We start from the raw sequence: 21,901 nt of genomic DNA on the forward strand, positions 1-21,901 counted from the left end.
TGATGAAAACTTGCATGAGTCTTTATCATGATATACTCTTGTGCAACTCCTATTTTTTCGTCTGGCTCTGCACCCTATTTTTAAAGTTATGACCCCTGAAATAGTCAAAAATGCACATTTTCCCCGAATAACCTGCTTAGCTCAAAAAGTATTTGATGTAAATTCATGAAATCTTGCATGAGTCTTTATCATGATGTGACCTTGCACACTTGGCATTCTTCTTAAGAATTTTGGCACTTATTATAGAGTTATGGCCCTTGAAATAGCCAAAATATTGGATTATTTGTGATGCTCATAGCTCAAAAAATATATGGCCTAGAATAATGAATCCTTTATATAAAATGTTTGTTTGGCGCTATACCCCCTTAAGACTGCAAACATTTAAATTATTGCCCCTTATTTGTGACAAATGTACCAATGGGGGCACACCCTGTGTCCTACAGACACATTCTAGTTTCTCTAATGGTTTAAGGCAATAACATTTAATCAAAGAAGGGAATAACCTGACACAGTGGTAGATAAAAATGAAATAAACTGAAGAGAACTACAGCTCTTTTTTTTAAACAAATATGAAATTATCTCCCAGATTGAACATAAAAGGTACAGAGAATAGCATTCAGAAAGATGCAGCAAGTATTATTTATTACCAGTTTACCACTATAACTTTTTTTCAAACAAGGCTTTTAACAAGGTTTGCACAATCTTAAAACGTCCTTAAATTCTGAAGGCTGGCCTTAAAAAGTCCTGAAATACGAATGGCCTTATGAAGACCCTAAAAGTCCTTAAATCAATCTATAAGGCCTTAAATGTGGGCTTATTCTCCTGCCAATTAAGAGGCTTTGTAGCGTCCATGGTTACAATGACATAATTCATGCATTGCCCGGTATTAACCAATCAGCAAGTTGCTTTTATGTTAGTCTGAGTTGTTTTTCAAGTATTGGAAGATTGGCATACGCCGTCACAATTTACCTACTGGGAAGTCCCGAAGTAGTGCTAAAAATGTGCGGAAGCCTGAAAACAAGCTGAAAAAATGGGCAAATCACCGGAAAAACCCAATAGTGACCCAAATTAAACAAGCTAATACAAAAATTTTGATAATCATAAACTTTTCCCAGTTTTATGTGTTCATCTGGGTACAGTCCTGTTTTTGTTTTAGATGGCCTGGATATGGATAGCAAGACCGTGAGTTTCATTCATTCATTTTTATATAGGTTTCATATTAAGCCTTTCATGCTACAAGGTTTGGACTTCATTTTTTATCCCCTATACTGAAGTTTAGAAATAAAAACCGATACAGTACTTCGCTGGTAACACATCGGTCACCTTACTGGCGTACGCCAATTGCATCAAAACAAATACAACTATAAATGCAAATGGTCGACAGTGACCATGCAAAAAATTGAATAAAATGCCGGGAAAGTGCGTGTTTAACGTGAAATGGCTGGAGGAATACAAGACTTTAGTGGTTAAAGGAAGTCAAAGACTAGATTTAAAGTTTCAGTTTCAGTTTATTTTCAGTACAAGGCCCCTAAACAGTCTCAAGATAGTTCAAACATATTTCAAATAATAATTCTATCTGTGTGTAAATATATGAAAATGTAAAGTTATGTTATGTAGGTGGAAACATACTGTCTTTGCTGTCGAAAACAATTTGATCTCGGGGGGTGGGGGTGGGGGGAATGGGCGAATTTGCTGTTAAATCGCATTCGAAACTTCAGAAACTGAACGAGTGTTGAAACCAAGCACTGGCAGAACAAGGTAAAATTGCCGGTAATTTAGGGCTCTGAAAATGGATTTTGGGCCTTAAAAAGTCCTTAAATTTTTTGTTTAGCTTTCTGTACGAACCTTGTTTAATGGAGGTATGAATCATATTTAGTGATAGTTATAGTTTTATTCTTAAAGAAATATATTGTTGGTACTCTGCAGAATAAAACATTTATTATAAATGCAGTGTTGTATCTTTATGCATCCTTTTATTGTTGACACAACCATTTTTAGAAGATTTAAATTTGATATATACTCTAGACTATTATGTGAATAATCTGTCCTCAGTAATTAACGAAAAAGAAAAGGATAGCTATGCTCTTTGAAGGTATTTCAATTAAAACAAAACCCTAAATTAGTCACATGAGAGCAATTTATTCTGCCATTTACTTATAAATATTGATTTTGATTTGAACGGGATATCTCCTCACTGAAGTTGAATTAATGAACAGCCTTTTGTTTCAGTGCTTCAGTCATTACAGTACAGCAAAACATATAGATACAATTACACAGAAACCCCTCCAAACCAGGAACCTTGAGAGCCCCGCCAAAATATGCGGACCTGAATTGTCTTTATCTTATAAGAGCAATACCTACTGTTGAAAAACGGCGTTAAACCAAAAAAAAAAAAAAAAAAAAAAAAATTGTAAAATGAAACTTTTTTTTTGGGAAACTGAAAGATTTTTCCAGACCAAATTTCTATATATCAACAAAATTACACCTGGAAGCCTAACACAGCTAAACCCAATCTGACTTAACATTTGCCATTCATCAAGATAACCTGAATTTACTCTGATTGGTAGAATATAGAAGCGTAATGTAGTAACTAGATAAGGTCACGGGTTTAAAATGTATTCAGTTTCCATGTTGTATAATTATTTTACGCTCATCCACTTGCAAAACCCCTCTTAAACTGAAAATTCCTAAAACCCAATTTTAAACTTTGGTCTTGAGACCGTTCAATTCAGAAGCCCTGGGTCCCTAAATAAAAATGAAGGTGATCTACACTGTCTAAAAAGATTTTAAAAAGGAATTTAACACGTATATTAATTTTGTACTGTCAAAAATAAACCTTCTGTCTTAATTGGTGAGCACACAATAAACTTTAAATGGAATACATTTACAAATGATAATTTACCTGGCTTTAAGAACAAAATTTTTGAGAATGTAACAGTTATTCAAAATAGAGCATGTTTGAATGTGGTAATCTCTAAAAGTTTTGATTGAGCACTCAAGGTATGATGGCAATGGGACTCCAGCTAGGCCTGAATTAACAATTTTGTAAAAAGTAACAAGTCTTGTGTCAATTTGTCTAACTCTTAAGTTCTGCTGTCCAAGTTTATTTCTCATAGAGGTAACTCTAGTACTGTCCTGATATGAATAATATTTCTTTACCAGATAGATGGTTCTATATTGGACACTATCAATTTTATCAATATTATAAATACTGTGTGTAAGGGGACAAGACAGATGAAGAGTCTTAAAGCGTCTTTTAGGCAAGTTGCCTAATCTTTTAATTTTTTGGTGATGATGTTCTTAATATGAAGAAAACCAAGAGTTTTGTTAGATATTATACTATTTGCGTTTGTTCCAAGAGATGTGATCAGAGATATCCAAGTCAAGGTGATTCATATCCTGAAGTGTTTCCAAAATATGTCAATTAAGCATATATTGTTGGGTTTTTGTTGTTTTTTTATATTTCTAAATATATTTAAAACAATACATTACTGAGAATGAACTTCATTTTCCAGTTTTCTTTCCATTTTTCCAGTGATAGCTGAGTGTTTAAGATTGCTGACTTCAAATCACTGGCTCTCTGAGCCGATGTTGGTTTGTGCCTCGCTTACAGCATTGAATTCTTCATGTGAGGAAGCCATCCAGCTGGCTTATGGAAGGCTGACGGTTCTACCAAGGTGCCTGCCTGTGATAAAATAATGCACAGAGGGGTACCTGGGGGTCTTCCTCCACTATCAAAAGCTGGAAAGTCACCATATGACCTATAATAGTGTTGGTGTGATGTTGAACCAAAAAATCTGAATCTCTGTACATTATATCAAGGTAAACAGCATTGTCATCTGCAAAGAAACAAATTTTGAAGTTGAGGGTTTCAGGGAGGTCATTTATATAATACTCAAACGCAAAAGAAAGTGTGCATTCTTTAAATTTGAATATTCTCGATCAGCAGAGTGTTATTTAATTTGTCACTTACGTGAGCAGTCTATGTCTCCTTCAATTTGAAAAAGTGGAGTAAAACTAGTATTATCTTTTCCGATTTGCATTTGAATTTTTACACGGTTCGGCTCTGTTTAATGTGAAAGAAAAAACATAGAAAATCTGTGAAATAAAATCACACATGGAACTCAGAATTACATAAAGGGACGTTTTAAACGCGCTGGCAAATATGTCATATTTTTGCCGCAATTTATGCAATGCAGGTTGCTTTAGAAATTCCACACCCCTGTGCCCACATGGCGTAAGTATGATAATTCGGTGACCCTCCTTTACTGTACATATAGGCTAACGTGCTTTTTGTATATAATGTCACCTCGTACTTTAACAAAATATTAGAAAATTTACATCTGACAAAAAGATTACAACTCTTTGACCTGTTGGCTTTGATAGCGAATCCCAAATTGCTAAAATTTAGAAATAATCGAAAGCAATCAAAATCGTCCCTAACGCTAATTTTCCATCCACAACATGGACATATTTTAGAACAATAATTACATCGAACACACATAAACCGTGCGTAGTGCACATTTCATTTTTGATATTTCGTGCAAGTTCCAAATCCCTTGAGTAATAATACTTATTGCTTTCTATACTGATTTTATTTATAATACTCGAGTAATATTAGCAACAATGTGTCTAAAAACCCGTTCGAATTTTATATATCATTGTAAAAATTCTAAAACCAGGATCTAGATTCATTTTATTCGTTTTATACAGTAATAAATATGATATATGGCTAAAATTTAATCTTTTGGCCAAAAGTTCAATAAAAAAAAAACATAAAAAAACTCTGTAAAATTAGAATAGGTCGAATTTACAATACATGAGTAAAACGATTTTGGCAAACAGATTTGTTGTGCTTGCATAAATAGGTTACTACCCTGTGAAGTGGAAATGCGATTTAAAAACATGGCAATTGATCACTGCGGTATTTAATAAGTTTAATGATTTTAAAGTTTTTTTGATCAACACAATTTATTCGTTTTCTGTCTTTACAATAATGTAAATTCTCGAGGACTATAGTCACAGAGTAGATATCCACTTAGTAAACTTCGTTTGGACATTTTCCTTTATATTTATAGCACATTCGCTTTTATAACTAATTAAAGAAGAATTTTTTTATTGCATTTTATTTCACAGCAATTTTAAGAAACCGATGTGGTACATCAGACAGTGATACATGCACATGGCGCGAAAACATGACGCAATGCATGACAATCTCGAGCAAAAATACCGCTTTGATCTCCGCTTCAGATGTCAAGATACTGACACACTTCTTTTAGCTCTTAGAGGGGGTGTAAATTGATCATGAAAACAAGGTCAACATTACTTGGTTTATCACTGAATAATTACCGATAATCTTTAACGTTTTTTTCTCTCTCTTTCTACACGGGTGGATGGACGATGATTGTGTCCAAAATTTTTTAGACACTTTTCAAAATATATATTTTTCGGGAAATAATACTATTGTACATAATACTCATTTCATAAAAGTGACAATATTAAAAGTATTAAATTGTCTAAAGATTGTCTTACTCACATTTTGTTTTCAATAGATTCAACTTACAAGTTTGCCATAGAAAGGTAATACAATATCAAAGGTGCTCTGACATTAAATTTTATTCAAAACATTAATTAGTTGTTTGCAGAACAAATAAATGTTTGTAACATTAGATTTTTTTTACATTTTTATTTCAATGGTGACCCCTCACACTTTACACAGGCTTGGGACTGTCTGGCATAAAGCAGCTGGTAGTGTTGGCAAAATCTCAGACAGATGGTCCATTTCTTTTGTAACTTCAATAGAATTCATAAGTGTATAAAGAATAATAAAGAATACTTTTTATTGGAGACAATATTTTGACAAAAAGTGATGCAACTTCAGTACTTGAACTTAGTGTAGTATAAAAAGGTGCAAATTACAGAAGCAACTTCAGTACTTGAACTAAGTGTATTATAAAAAGGTGCAAATGAGTTAAATGAGGTAAATTTTCAGATTACTTTTTGCTAGATTATCTTTCGTTTTTCATCACTGAAAAAAAAATCTTGCCCTCTGCACTGTGACTGTTATTCAAAGTTATTAAATACTTTATTTTGCTGATAAAATCCAGTATATTATGAGCTGGCATAAACTGTAAAGTTAGCTCATTAAAGATGATATTGGTGAAAGATACAATAAGTAAATATTATGTATAAAAAGCAGAGGTTACACAGCAGAAGATGCAAGCAAACCAAACCACCAAAACTACTATACTACTAAGCCACTTTATACCAGACGTGTTTAGTCTCTACTTGCTGTCACTGAAATTTACTGTGGCTGTTGTAACAGATAAAATAATTTTTGTCTTCCACTTAAATTAAGTAAAACAAGCTTTCTGAATTTTAAAGACTTGCCAGTATGAGTTACAGTGCCTGAAGCAGTTTATTCACAAGTATGCATGAAACTTTTATTCAATGTTCATCCTGTATAAATGGCTTTTATAGTCTTAAAACATAACAATACATCACAATATTAAATACTGGACACAAACACAAGTAAACAAAACTTAAAACGAAAGTTCATCAAAATAAAAAAAATCTTAAAAAATTCTATTTTATTTTTATTTTTTTCCGAGATGCTGACTTTCAAGCTTTTTATTTTTATTTTTATTCCCTCCTCCCCCTGCTCATTTTTCAAAAATCTCCCGTAAAACGAAAGATAAAAAAACTCTGGCCTCAGTTCTAAAAGTGGTACCGGTCTACAATTTGCAACATACTTTGCTCGAAGCATGTACTATTGATCTTCCTTCAATTTTACGATAAAAACTGGGTGGAGTCAAGATAACTAGCGATAGTTGACTTTTGCACGATTTGCACATGCTGCCCATAGGAAATGTACATGTCTACAAAAACGGGTTTTGTCAATTTTCTTATTATATGGTGAAAGGAAAAACACATTAGATTTCAAATCTGTGCCGAAATAAAATGCCACGACTTAGTGAAACTCAGCGAATTGAAGCATTAACAATATGGGGTGACAACGTTATTTACATCAGCAGAACGCTTGGGTGCCAAAGTAATGTCATAATTCTTTTGCACAAGCAATTTTAGCAAACTGGTCGAGTTGCTTTACGCCATAGATCCAGCCGACCTCTGGTGAAAACCACTACTCAAGAATGGAATAAAATTTCTCGTGACATCATTCTACTGTTACATTAGGCCTAAACGTTGCCATATCAATACTTGAATAAATAGTAGAGGTGGTCACACCCGATATTTAAACAAAATAATGTTTTAGGAACAGGCAGCTTTTTTATCATCTGACAAGAAAGAGATTTACAACTTCCGTTTTTGACCCCTGTTGGCTTTGAATAGCCAAGAATCCCCATAAATGTCAAAATTTTGAAATAAATCGAAACACATCAAATTGGCCATAAACTGCACTAAATTTTGTACCAAACATGACATACTTTTAGACAAAATAATCTACTTCAAACAACATAATCTACTTCAGTTGACGAAAACCTGAGTGCACATTTTCTTTTTCGTTGAGTATATAATAAGAAAAGCAAAGCCCAAATAAAGACCCATGTGGTACACTAGATGTAATAGCTACTTCAGCTGATTGTTCACTTTCCATAATAGCTGACTGTGTATGACTTATATATAAACTAGATGTGTGTCCCTAGGACACAGGTGCCCCCACTCCTCTTTATGTGTATTTTTCACTTAGTGAAGGACCGTAACTCTGGCCTAGCCGAGTAAAATCCCAAAGAGAACATCCGACGCAAAATTTCATATGCTATCCTCTAATGTTTTATGACTCTAGTTCAGGTACATTTTGGCATATATGCAGCACAAACTTTTATTTTTTTACAAAGTCAAGTGCCATAACTCTGGTCTTGCAAAGTGAAAAAAAAAACACACAAAAAAAAACTCTCAGTGCACAAATTCACATGATGGATAATATTCCTACATTATTTCATGACTAGGTGAAAAAAAGATATATGCAACACAAGCACTTTGTGTGTACTTTTCACTAAGTCAAGGATCATAACTCCAATCTGCCTGAGTGAAATCCCGAACAGAACACCAGGTGCGCAACTTCACATGCTATATAACAATCCCTTAATGTTTTATTCTTTTTTTGAGATACATGTGACACAAAATTGCATTCCATTTATGCATATTTTTGACAATCAAGGGCCATAACTCTGACTGACTGATTAAAATCCAGAACAAAATCCCATGTGCACAACTTCTTATGCTGAATAATATTCCTATGATGTTTCATGACCCTAAGTCATACTTTTTGAGATATTTGTGACACAACTTTTATGCTTTTATGCATATTTTTTCACTGAAATAGAAAAAGTGAAGTCAAGGGTCATAACTCTGGTCTGACTGAGTGATATCTCTGACAAAACTCCAGATGCACAACTTCGCATGATTTTAACCATTTCGCGAAATAATATTCATTTCGCACTTTCCACTAACCGGAAGCACATTGACTTCCAATTGTTATCTAAAATCGCGACCTATTGCGAAATTTTACACGACTTTATCCGGCGACAACAATACATTTAGGACAAATGGAGGTGGTTGAAGGACAGTTTGAAGATGCAGAAGATAGTACACTCTGTGGTGATAGTTTTACGTAGGTGTTTTCATTCAGATTTTGTTCAGATATTAAACTTTAGTTTAGTCAAAATAATTAGTCAAAATAATTTGATGTTTAGTAGATTGTTTTACATTTGTGATGGGCAACTTCGAAGGACTCAAATAATGTGGGATAAATCACAGTACACCATCGTGTAAAGTTATTGGTTTTATTGCTTGCGCAAGCCTTATTTGTCTTATCAGGATGACATTTCTAGGCCAAATGATAGGAAGTTTTGGGACAACGTATGAAAACTTTTGGCTGTCGCTGTCCGGTCGGTGTAAACACCCCGGGGCACCCAGGGATACCACGGGACATCCCGGGATACCTTTATCTTATAGAAAGCTTTGAATTTAATTGTTTTTATTGCAGCTTTATCATATTAAGCAATAGAGTATGTATATAGCTGTATCATAAGTAGAAAACTCATAACACGAACCCCGGGATGCCCGATTTTTCGTCGCGATTATAGTGATAAACTGCATACACTGGGACACCTTAAGAAAGCTTGCAAATACTTATTTTGTTATGAAGATGTACTTATTTCTTAAATAAATAAAGCATAAATTTAAGAATATTCTAAGTAGGCTATACTCACGCTATGTACCCGGATAATCCTAACTCTGTTCAGCGACCCTAACTCAGTGCCAACATGGCTGACAGAAAGACGATGTATGCAGTTAATTTCCTTGTCTTTTTTCATGTTTTTATGTTAGTATGCAATGTTAGCGTAAAACTTTTGATAGTCATAATATCCTGTATTGATAACATGTTTTGTGTACTAAATATTTCTATCGAAAAGTCACATTATTTGGCTGGAATTCATTAAAATGTGCTCAAAGAAGTCTTCAAAATGAACATGTTTTATGTTTCTAACTGTTTTAAAGTACCAGAAATTGCAGTAAGACCTTACTTATCAACTGTATTAGTCCCATAAACATCTCTTTGACAATGTTTAACAGTATCAAAGTTTGAAATGGATTTTTATAGCTTAAAAATTGTATTGATTATCAGGTGGGTTTAAATTTTCGGATAATTCCTAACTGGTATAGGAAACAGTGCTGGATAAATACGAACTTAGAATTGATAAACACCTAACCAAACGAAAACATAGCTGTTCGTCTGTGCTTTATTTATGGACTGTAGAGCTTTGACCTACCCACCCCTGCAGGGATGTGGGATTCCTATGTCCACCTTATCCGACTCGTGATTTTTTGCCTGCAGACAAGTGCATTTTTCATTCTGTGTGTCCGCGGGCAAGCATATTTTTTCAGGTATAAAATGAGAAATCAAAAAATATCATTTAGATTGTGTGTTGCTTCAAGTGTATGGAGGTGATAAAGACAATGGGTTCTTTGACTAGGTCTCGCGCACACTGTAACTCGGTGACTATGATAAAATATCAGAAAAGATTTAGATACAAGAAGATTTATTTAACGTCGGATAAGTATAAACATATAACACAAGCTTAAATTTTCCGACAAACACATGTAAATAAGCTCAACATAAGTAAAACAGCTGTTATAAAATGCATATATGTTATAGCACTTAAAAGCAAATAAAGCATCTGGCTCTTAGTAGATAAGAAATAGATCACAAATTATCACATACATGTTACAGCGCATTAAAACAAAATAGCACATAGACACTAGCAAATAAAAGGAAAAAGGTAATTTACCACATACAGATTTAAGCACATTTAAAGCAACATAAAACAGATTAGCTGACACTACACAAAAATAAGAAGTCACATTTTACAACATACATTTAAAAATCAAACAACATAAAAGAAGAAATCATATACATGCTAAAGGGAACATAAGAACTACTTAAAGCAGCTGAAGAAAAACATTTGCATCATCAGCATATAACATTCTGTAACTAAAACTAAACAAGAAATATCTTTAAAAATGATGGTCGGCGAATTGTAATAAGGAAAGAAGTTTATGAATTTTTCATCTAACATTCATCTTTCATCTAAATTTTTCAAATTGCAAAACTAAACACCGCACTTTAACAATTTAAATGGTTCTCTTTTAATTTTTCGCAAAGGTTTCGTAGGGTTGCAATTTTGTTTCGTTTATCCTTAGACGAATAATTACAGCAGTAGTTTGATGAAGGTTCATGAAGCGGTTCATGAGAAGAGGTCATTAAACGTGTTTATATTTTTAGCTAAATTGGTCCCTATCCCCATCTGTAACAAAATAGCAGGAGACCTTACGATATTATTACACATCGAGTTTGATAAAAATCCATTACATTTTAGTGGTTAATGCGAAGAAATTTAGCTATAGTGGTCCCTAATAGGGTCCAAGTTCCTATATAAATAAATTTGGAAGAGGACCTTATAATGATGCTCCGAACCAAGTATGACAAAGATCCACCAAGCTGTTCATGAGACGCTGTATAAAGGCATTTCTAGTTTTAGCTCTAGCAGCCCCTAAAAGGGGTTAAATGTCCCAGCTGAACAAAGTTGGATGCGGGCCTAATAAAGATGCTACAAATCAAGTTTGATTAGAATACATGAGAAAAAATCAATTAAAGGATTTTTTTATTTATTATTTTTATTAGCTCACCTGTCACAAAGTGACAAGGTGAGCTTTTGTGATCGCGCGGTGTCCGTCGTCCGTCGTCCGTCCGTGCGTCAGTGCGTCCGTGCGTCCGTGCGTCCGTAAACTTTTGCTTGTGACCACTCTAGAGGTCACATTTTTCATGGGATCTTTATGAAAGTTGGTCAGAATGTTCATCTTGATGATATCTAGGTCAAGTTCGAAACTGGGTCACGTGCCATCAAAAACTAGGTCAGTAGGTCTAAAAATAGAAAAACCTTGTGACCTCTCTAGAGGCCATATATTTCACAAGATCTTCATGAAAATTGGTCAGAATGTTCACCTTGATGATATCTAGGTCAAGTTCGAAACTGGGTCACGTGGGATCAAAAACTAGGTCAGTAGATCTAAAAATAGAAAAACCTTGTGACCTCTCTAGAGGCCATATTTTTCATGAGATCTTCATGAATATGGTCAGAATGATTTTATCTTGATGATATCTAGGTCAAGTTCGAAACTGGTCACGTAGGGTCAAAAACTAGGTCATTAGGTCTAAAAATAGAAAAACCTTGGACCTCTCTAGAGGCCATATTTCTCAATGCATCTTCATGAAAATTGGTCAGAATGTTCATCTTGATGATATCTAGGTCAAGTTCGAAACTGGGTCACGTGGGGTTAAAAACTAGGTCAGTAGATCTAAAAATAGAAAAACCTTGTGACCTCTCTAGAGGCCATATTTTCATGAGATCTTCATTAATATTGGTCAGAATGTTCACCTTGATGATATCTAGGTCAAGTTCGAAACTGGGTCACGTGGGTCAAAAACTAGGTCAGTAGGTCTAAAAATAGAAAAACCTTGTGACCTCTCTAGAGGCCAAATATTTCACAAGATCTTCATGAAAATTGGTCAGAATGTTCATCTTGATGATATCTAGGTCAAGTTCGAAACTGGGTCACGTAGGGTCAAAAACTAGGTCATTAGGTCTAAAAATAGAAAAACCTTGTGACCTCTCTAGAGGCCATATTTTTCACAAGCATCTTCATGAAAATTGGTCAGAATGTTCATCTTGATTATATCTAGGTGAAGTTCGAAACTGGGTCACGTGGGGTTAAAAACTAGGTCAGTAGATCTAAAAATAGAAAAACCTTGTGACCTCTCTAGAGGCCATATTTTTCATGAGATCTTCATGAATATTGGTCAGAATGTTCACCTTGATGATATCTAGGTCAAGTTCGAAACTGGGTCATGTGGGGTCAAAAACTAGGTCAGTAGATCTAAAAATAGAAAAACCTTGTGACCTCTCTAGTGGCCATATTTCTCAATGGATCTTCATGAAAGTTGGTCAGAATGTTCACCTTGATGATATCTAGGTCGAGTTTCGAAACTGGTCATGTGCGGTCTAAAACTAGGTCAGTAGGTCTAAAAATAGGAAAACCTTGTGACCTCTCTAGAGGCGATATTTTTCAATGGAACTTCATGAAAATTGGTCAGAATGTTTACCTTGAAGATATCTAGGTCAAGTTCGAAACTGGGTCACGTGGGGTTAAAAACTAGGTCAGTAGATCTAAAAATAGAAAAACCTTGTGACCTCTCAAGAGGCCATATTTTTCATCAGATCTTCATGAATATTGGTCAGAATGTTCATCTTGATGATATCTAAGTCAGATACAAAACTGGGTCACGTGGGGTCAAAAACTAGGTCAGTAGGTCTAAAAATAGAAAAAACCTTGTGACCTCTCTAGAGGCCGTATTTCTCAATGGATCTTCATGAAAATTGGTGAGAATGTTCACCTTGATGATATCTAGGTCAGGTTCGTAACTGGGTCATGTGCGGTCAAAAACTAGGTCAGTAGGTCGAAAAATAGAAAAACCTTGTGACCTCTCTAGAGGCCATATTTTTCACGAGATCTTCATGAAAATTGGTGAGAATGTTCACCTTGATGATATCTAGGTCAAGTTTAAAAGTGGGTCACGTGCCTTCAAAAACTAGGTCATTAGGTCAAATAATAGAAAAACCTTGTGACCTCTCTAGAGGCCATGTTTTTCAATGGATCTTCATGAAAATTGGTCAGAATTTTTTATCTTGATGATATCTAGGTCACATGTGCTCAAAAACTAGGTCACTATGTCAAATAATAGAAATAAGGATGTCATACTCAGTTGAACACTGGGTCATGTGGAGATAGGTGAGCGATTCAGGACCATCATGGTCCTCTTGTTTATTTCTAAAATAGGCCAACTGATCCGCTTTAACAAATGCATATTCGCTATTCATGAATCTTTGGACAATGACGTCACACCTATAAAAAAGTGAAGGTCAAGCAAAACATACAATTGTAATTATTTCAGTATTTCTGTTTCATAAGCAAAGTTTGACCGTAGTCATATCACATAGATTAACTGTATGCAGCGCACCTTCATTTCAGTGTAATGAGATTCAGTCATTATATAGCATATTTATAATAAAACAGATTTCAACTGAGTTCAATATTTGCATACCATACTAAAGAAAAATATTCATATATAATAAATCAGTTAAATAATTTATAACAAATATATCAAAGCAAACAAGTACTCATTTTAATATGCAATCTGAATAAGTCACAAAAGCAAGAAACCTTTTCATATACAGACGACAACTGCAACAAGGAAAATCTTTTAAAAAGCACTTATCTACATAAAAGACTCTTATCACACCCTTATTCATGTGATACGCAGACCGTATTCAGCTCTTTCTTTAATTTGATATATGTTGATATTTGAACAGGTTTTTATCATATTTATTAAACTTACTTATCATTTTGAGATATATCAATATTCTTGCTAAATATACTTAGCCAAAGTTAGCTTTAAAACTGTGAACAGCGTCGTTTAGGATAAACGCTTTGTCTACATTTCAATCAGCGTAGCACAATCAACAGAGTGAAAGAAATTGACACTCTCGTCCAATCAGACAGAGTGTTGCATAAATCTTCCATTTTGATAAATTATCTATAATGCGTTATCAAGTAGTTTGATTTGCAAACTGAAGTCACGTGGCATAGGTAACGAAAACGAATTTAGACGGCGTCGCCGAAAAAGGAAAACAAGGGTTACACACACAGAACTAAAAGGACATTTAAAGACATCAGAGACGTAAACAACTTAAAAAAAGTATTATGACAAGTTTGTAAAGGCATCAGAAACGTAAACAACTTAAAAAAGTATTATGACAAGTTTGTAAGTAGAATTCCAACTGCTGAGACAATCAATAAGTCACTGTCAAAGGAAATATTGGAGCCAGTAGTCAGCCAAATTAAAATCAAAAGCACACAGAGATCGCAAGTATGACTGAAAACAATTCGGAACGTTTTAAGAGTCTTTCACTCAATTCATCTGGCAAGTTTGCACCATTGCGGGGGCAGTGTTTCGGGCATGACCTCAAAAGATCCCGAACCCTGCTTACGCGATTTCAGACTTTTATAAACTTTAAAAGGCATATAATTTAACAGCTTTTTTTTACCACAGTTACTGTGATATGCTTTTCTTTTCATTGTCCTAAATAAAGAACTCGATCTCCAGTCTATTTGCAGTTTCATGAAGGTTTAATATTACAAATCAGAGCAAGTGAAATTTGACTATGGACAAGTGGATTTTTAAGTGTCCGTGGACAAGTGAAAAATGTAAGGATACCTATAATACACCCCTGTCCTGTCAGTCCATACATCCCCCCCCCCCCCCCCCCCAACACCACACACGCACACACTTTTCTGCCCTATTTACCGTCTGAAAAATATCATATTTAATAATTAATCATAAATCTGATCCCATTTAAACAATATCAAAAGTATCCCATTAGCACCTCTATAAAAATCTCTTGCACTATACGATATACAAGATTTGAAACAAACACAATTCTTCTGAAACATACACATGTGTGTGAGAGAGAGATGGGGGGAGAGAGGGTTGGGGGTTACAGAACTTCGAACATCGGTGGTATTAAATAATTTCTTATATAATAATATAATAATTTTGACTTTCACACTGAGTTATTTTTGAGGGTTTATCTAGATTTTTGCAAACATTGCTATTTGCATAATATTAAAATTATGAAAGAAATATTTGACTTTAGTGGGCATTATATAACATCTTGTAAAATTAATGACAAAGTTTGAAGACAATATCGCTTATAAAGTAATGTTTACAATAATCAGACCATGTTCATGTCAACTCATTCATTTCTATAGAATACTAGTCAGTTAGGTGTTTATCCGTCACGCAATTTCGTGTAAGTTAGGTTTTTATCCATTCCTCAAGTAAACTTAGTTCTGTTTTTATCAACTCAAAGTTAGGTTTTTATCCCTTTTCTCGCTGTCAGTACATTTGGACATGTATTGTGTCAACATGTAGTGGGTTAACAACATAGTGTAATCGAGCCTATAAAGCATCCGCCATGTTGGCACTGAGTTATGGTCGCTGAACAGAGTAAAGATTATCCGGGTACATAGCGTGAAGTCACCTATATAAATGCTCATATTATTGCTAAACATGGAAAACATGCAACAAAAAAGTTAAATGAAAAACTTTCTATGTAAAATAAAGGTATCCAGGGGTGTCCCACGGTCCCGTGGTGTCCCGGGGTGATTACCCCGACCCGTCGCTGTCCAGTCACGTCCATATTTCTGTTAGGAAATCTCCAATGAAATCCATTGGGGACGTTTTCTGGTACATGTACTATGTATTTGTAATGATTACATTTCTGTCAATGAATTTATGTTGACATTGAAGCATAAAATTGCCTTAATTTTGCTGACATTTTTTAATGTATATTTTGTGTTTGGCAGTGGCTAGAGAACCGGTATACTGCGAACTTATTCGTCCGGAACTGGTTCTCTAAGCAAAATACCGTGCATAGGCTAGGGAACTGGAATTTTATTTCTATGCATAATGCTGCCGAAATCGACTTTGTTTTTTTTGGTAAGTGTCATGCATATTTTTATCTTAATTAATTTTACCATGCCCTTGCATTTATCTGCGTCTACTATCTCCAAAAGTGTACTCGCTGCATATATACCGTGTCTGCCGTATTGGAATGATATAAACTAGTACGATCGAATGAATGCGTGAAAACTACTTTGCAATTTTTAAATGTTATTAAATTTTGCTTTAAACTTGTACTATGTTTAAATTATTTAAATATAAAATAATATCGGTTTGTATTTGCGTCATTACATGTTTATAGATGAACAAATTAATTTAATTGCCCTTAAAACTTCATACAGGTTCTTTGATCACTTTAAATACTGGTTAACAATGTATCACCTCGGCATTTTTACGTTCAAAGATATAATCAATACTAATTAACAGAAATGACTTAATTTGTCTTAATTGTTTCTTTTATTGTCTTATACCTTTTAAGTTTAAATTTCAAGTTTATATCGGCTCCAGTGTCGACGATTTCGCATTCAGTGCTAGCCCTGGCTATTATAAATTAATAGCCACTTTTTTTTCAGGGAAAAAATTAATATACAAACTTGGCGTGCTCGTTATTCGCGTGCGCTTTCGCATTTCAATAAAAACATAAAACAGGGTATTTATAACTATTTAATCTTTTTTTTGTTCATGGACCACTTAAACACACTTTATTTTTCAGTTATCATTATTCATGTTTATCATAGGCTTTGAATTATCAAACATTTATGCATCTTCAGTTCAGTCATAAAACAGTATGTATTTATTAAACAAACAGGAATAATGTTTTGTTGTTTTTGTTTTTTGTTGTTGTTTTTTTTTTTTCATTCGAATGCAAGTTTCTTCTACTAAGTTCTAGTGCAAATCTGAATAGGGCTACATTTTCAATAAATGTCATTATACATTCATCATATTATTGAACATACCGTTGATACTCATGTAAAATGCAAAGATTTATGATGAACACTGTGTCGTGAATGCATACTATTCACAGGTATAGACGATTTTCCAACTTCAAAATATGTTCATTTGCGATTTTCACCATTTCGGTAAAGGGAAACTACTCTCAGCGCTTACTGTCTACGCTAAAATCTAAATTGCCGTTACATATCGTAAAAGAGCGAGTGTTTATTTTTTCTTAAACAATTTTAATTTCATATAAATTTAATATTATTTTGATGAAAGAAATATAAAAAATCATAGATATTATGATACTAATTAAAGATCGTGTATTATCTCCAACCGAGATCAAACTGTGAACAACAAAACTGACACAAGGTGTCACGCTAATTGCCGATAATTGCTGGCCATTTAATAAAAAGCAGTGTGTTTAATTAAGCGTGTCAAAGTCACCGTTTAGAGGGGGTAATTATGCCTCTGGGCAAATACATTTCCTGCAACCGACTTCGCACGTTTTTGTCGATAAAACTTCCGTTTATGGACAATTTTTTGCAATATTTTTTGTAGCATTTTTATTAACAAATCGCCAATTTCTATCACCAAAAATTGCATTTTAATCGACTTTTGAATAGAATAATCGCCATTTGGTGATAATGTCGATTGGCAGCAGGAGCACTGCGCATTCATTCGTACTAGTTTATTTTATCATTCCAATATGGCAGACAGTATGCGGCGAGTACACTTCTGGAGACACGGTAAACACAAATAAATAAAAGGGCGTAGCTTGCTGAAATGGTAAAATTAAGAACATGCACATGATACTTACCAAAAGAAGAAACAAAGTGAATTTCGACAGTTTTACGCATAGAAATAACATTCCGGTTCCCTAGCCTATGCGCGGTACTTTGGCTAGAGAACCGGTTCCGGACGAATAAGTTCGCTGTCTAGGAAACCGATTCCAGTTCTCTAGCCACTGCCTTTGTGTTTTGTTTCAAAAATTTAGTGTCATCGGCAGTCTGCTGTGTTTTGAAACCGGTGTCAGGGTAGATATCTCCTCGCACATGTTTACACATATTTCCGAAGATTTAAGTCATTAAACTCATTTTTAGCTCATCTGAGCACAAAGTGCTCAAGGTGAGCTTTTGTGATCGCCCTGTGTCTGTCGTCGTCGTCCGTCGTCAACAATTTGACTGTTAACACTCTAGAGGTCACAATTTTGGCCCAGTCTTAATGAAACTTGGTCAGAATGTTGCCCTCAATAAAACCTTGGACGAGTTTGATATTAGGTAATCTGGGGTCAAAAATTTGGTCACCAGGTCAAGTCAAAGGAAAAGCTTGTTAACACTCTAGCGGCCACATTTATGACTGTATCTTCATGAAACTTGGTCAGAATGTTAACCATGTTGATCTTTAGGTCAGGTTGAATCTGGGTCATGTGGGGTCAAAAACTAGGTCACCAGGTCAAATCAAAGGAAAAGCTTGTTAACACTACATTTATGACCATATCTTAATGAAACTTGGTCAGAGTGTTAAGCTTGATGATCATTAAGTCAAGTTCAAATGTAGTGTCAACGGCAGTCTGCTGTGTATTGAAACCGGTGTCAGGGTAGATATCTCCTCGCACATGTTTACACATATTTCCGAAGATTTAAGTCATTAAACTCATTTTTAGCTCATCTGAGCACAAAGTGCTCAAGGTGAGCTTTTGTGATCGCCCTGTGTCCGTTGTCATCGTCCATTGTCAACAATTTGACTGTTAACACTCTAGAGGTCACAATTTTGGCCCAATCTAAATGAATCTTGGTCAGAATGTTACCCTCAATAAAACCTTGGACGAGTTTGATATTGGGTAATCTGGGGTCAAAAATTAGGTCACCAGGTCAAGTCAAAGGAAAAGCTTCTTAACACTCTAGCGGCCACATTTATGACTGTATCTTCATGAAACTTGGTCAGAGTGTTAACCATGTTGATCTTTAGGTCAGGTTCGAATCTGGGTCATGTGGGGTCAAAAACTAGATCACCAGGTCAAATCAAAGGAAAAGCTTGTTAACACTACATTTATGACCATATCTTAATGAAACTTGGTCAGAGTGTTAAGCTTGATGATCATTAAGTCAAGTTCAAATCTAGGTTAAGTGGGATCAGAAACTAGGTCATATCAAAGGAAAAGCTTGTTAACACTCTAGAGGCCACATTTATGACCATAACTTAATGAAACTTGGTCAGAATGTTAACATTGATGATCTTTAGGTCACATTTGAATCTGGGTCATGTGGAATGTGACCTACTGACCTACTTTTTTGTTTTTTAAGATACAGCCTTGAAATTTGGATGGCATGTACAATTTTGCACACCGATCTTAAAACTGACTTTCAGTGACCACGATTGTGACCTACTGACCTACTTTCCTGTTTTTAGCTCACCTGATTGTGATCGCTCGATGTCCGGCGTCCGTTGTCTGTCTGTCGTCTGTCAACATATAGCTTGTGTATGCGATAGAGGCGGTATTTTTCAATTGATCTTCTTGAAATTTGGTCAGAATTATTGCCTTGATAAAATCTAGGTCAAATCAAAGAAAAACCTTTGTATGTTATAGAGGCTGTATTTTTCAATTGATCTTAATGAACTTGGGTCAGAATGGTTGCCTTGATAAAATCTAGGGCAATTTCGAATATAGTCATCTGGGGTCAAAAAGTAGGTAACTATTCAAAAACTAGGTCACTAGGTCAAATCAAAGAAAAACCTTGTGTATGCAATAGAGGCTGTATTTTTCAATTGATCTTTATGAAATTTGGTCAGAATGATTGCCTTGATAAAATCTAGGTCAGGTTCATATATGTATTATCTGGGGTCAAAAACTAGGTCAAATCAAAGAAAAACATTGTGTATGCGATAGAGGCTGTATTTCTCAATTAATCTTCATGAAATCTGGTCAGAGTGATTGCCTTGATAAAATCTAGGTCGAATTTGAATATGGGTCATCTGGGGTCAAAAAGTAGGTCACTAGGTCAATTCAAAGAAAAACCTTGTGTATGCGATAGAGGCTGTATTTTTCAATTGATCTTTATGAAATTTGGTCAGAATAATTGCCTGGATGAAATCTAGGTCGAGTTTGAATATGGGTCATCTGGGGTCAAAAAGTAGGTCACTAGGTCAAATCAAAGAAAAACATTGTGTATGCGATAGAGGCTGTATTTTTCAATTGATCTTCATGAAATTTGGTCAGAATGATTGCCTTGATAAAATCTAGGTCAGATTCAGATATGGGTCGTCTGGGGTAAAAAACTAGGTCACTAGGTCAAATCAAAGAAAAACATTGTGTATGCATTAGAAGCTGTATTTTTCAATTGATCTTCATAAAATTTGGTCAGAATGATTGCCTTGATGAAATCTAGATCGAGTTCAAATATGGATCATCTAGGGTTAAAAAGTAGGTCACTAGGTCAAATCAAAGTAAAACCTTGTGTATGCGATAGAGGCTGTATTTTTGAATTGATCTTCAATCTTCATGAACTTTTGTCAGAATGATTGCCTTGATGAAATCTAGGTAAAGTTTGAATATGAGTCAACTGGGTTCGAAAACTAGGTCACTAGGTCATATCAAAGAAAATACTTGTTTAAACTCAAGAGACCACATTTTTGGTCCAATCCTACTGAAAATTGGCCAGAATATTTGTTTCCCTGAAATCACTAGGTCAAACATATTTACACTGTTATGGTGTGTTTCTCAAGTGAGCGACCTAGGGCCATCTTGGCCCTCTTGTTTAACATACAGCCTTGAAATTTGGATGACATGTACAGTTTTGAAGACTGATCTTAAAACTGAATTTTAGTGATCATGAATGTGACCTACTTCTTTTTAATCCCCCGCCGTGGCGGAGGGATTATAGGAATGGTCTGCGTCCGTCCTTCTGTCCGTCCGTCCTAAAGGTCCATATCTCCTAAACCCCTTGAAGGATTTTCATGAAACTTGGGTCAAATGATCACCTTATCAAGACGATGTGCAGAACTCATGAGTCAGCCATGCCGGCTCAAGGTCAAGGTCACAACTCAAGGTCAAAGGTTTGAGCCTGCCATTTTGTGTCCGCTCTATATCTCCTAAACCCCTTGAAGGAATTTTATAAAACTTGGGTCAAATGATCACCTTATCAAGACGATGTGCAGAACCCATGAGTCAGCCATGCCGGCTCAAGGTCAAGGTCACAACTCAAGGTCAAAGGTTTGAGCCTTCCATTTTGTGTCCGCTCTATATCTCTTAAAACCCTTGAAGGAATTTTATAAAACTTGGGTCAAATGATCACCTCATCAAGACGATGTGCAGAACCCATGAGTCAGTCATGCCGGCTCAACGTCAAGGTCACAACTTAGGGTCAAAGGTTTGAGCCTTCCATTTTGTGTCCGCTTTATATCTCCTAAACCCCTTGAAGGATTTTCATCAAACTTGGGTCAAACAATCACCTCATCAAGGCAATGTGCAGAACTTATGAGTCAGCCATGTTGGCTCAAGGTCAAGGTCACAACTGAAGGTCAAAGGTTTGAGCCTTCCATTTCGTGTCCCCTCTATATCTCCTAAACCCCTTGAAGGAATTTTATAAAACTTGGGTCAAATGATTACCTCATCAGAACGATGTGCAGAAATTATGAGTCAACCATGCCAGCTCAAGGTCAAGGTCACAACTAAGGGTCGAAGGTTTGAGCCTTCCATTTGGTGTCCACTCTGTATCTCCTTAACCCCTTGAAGGATTTTCATCAAACTTGGGTCAAATGATCACCTCATCAAGAACTCATGAGTCAGCCATGTCAACTCAAGGTCAAGGTCACAACTGAAGGTCAAAGGTTTCAGCTCTGTATCTCCTAAACCCCTTT

The 21,901-nt window shown here is 35.1% G+C and overlaps 1 protein-coding gene across 1 annotated transcript in view; it reads left to right on the forward strand.

Moving 5' to 3' along the window:
* The first annotated feature begins 8,486 nt into the window (after positions 1-8,486).
* LOC123525231 (serine/threonine-protein kinase RIO1-like) overlaps positions 8,487-21,901 on the forward strand; it is a 58,771-nt gene continuing 45,356 nt past the window's right edge. Inside the window, exon 1 of the mRNA XM_045304102.2 lies at positions 8,487-8,632. Within this exon, the coding sequence (XP_045160037.1) occupies positions 8,568-8,632 (65 nt within the window). The 5' untranslated portion in view covers positions 8,487-8,567. The remainder of the gene's footprint in view (positions 8,633-21,901) is intronic.

Source organism: Mercenaria mercenaria, chromosome 3, assembly GCF_021730395.1.
Source record: "Mercenaria mercenaria strain notata chromosome 3, MADL_Memer_1, whole genome shotgun sequence".
Lineage (NCBI taxonomy): Eukaryota > Metazoa > Mollusca > Bivalvia > Venerida > Veneridae > Mercenaria > Mercenaria mercenaria.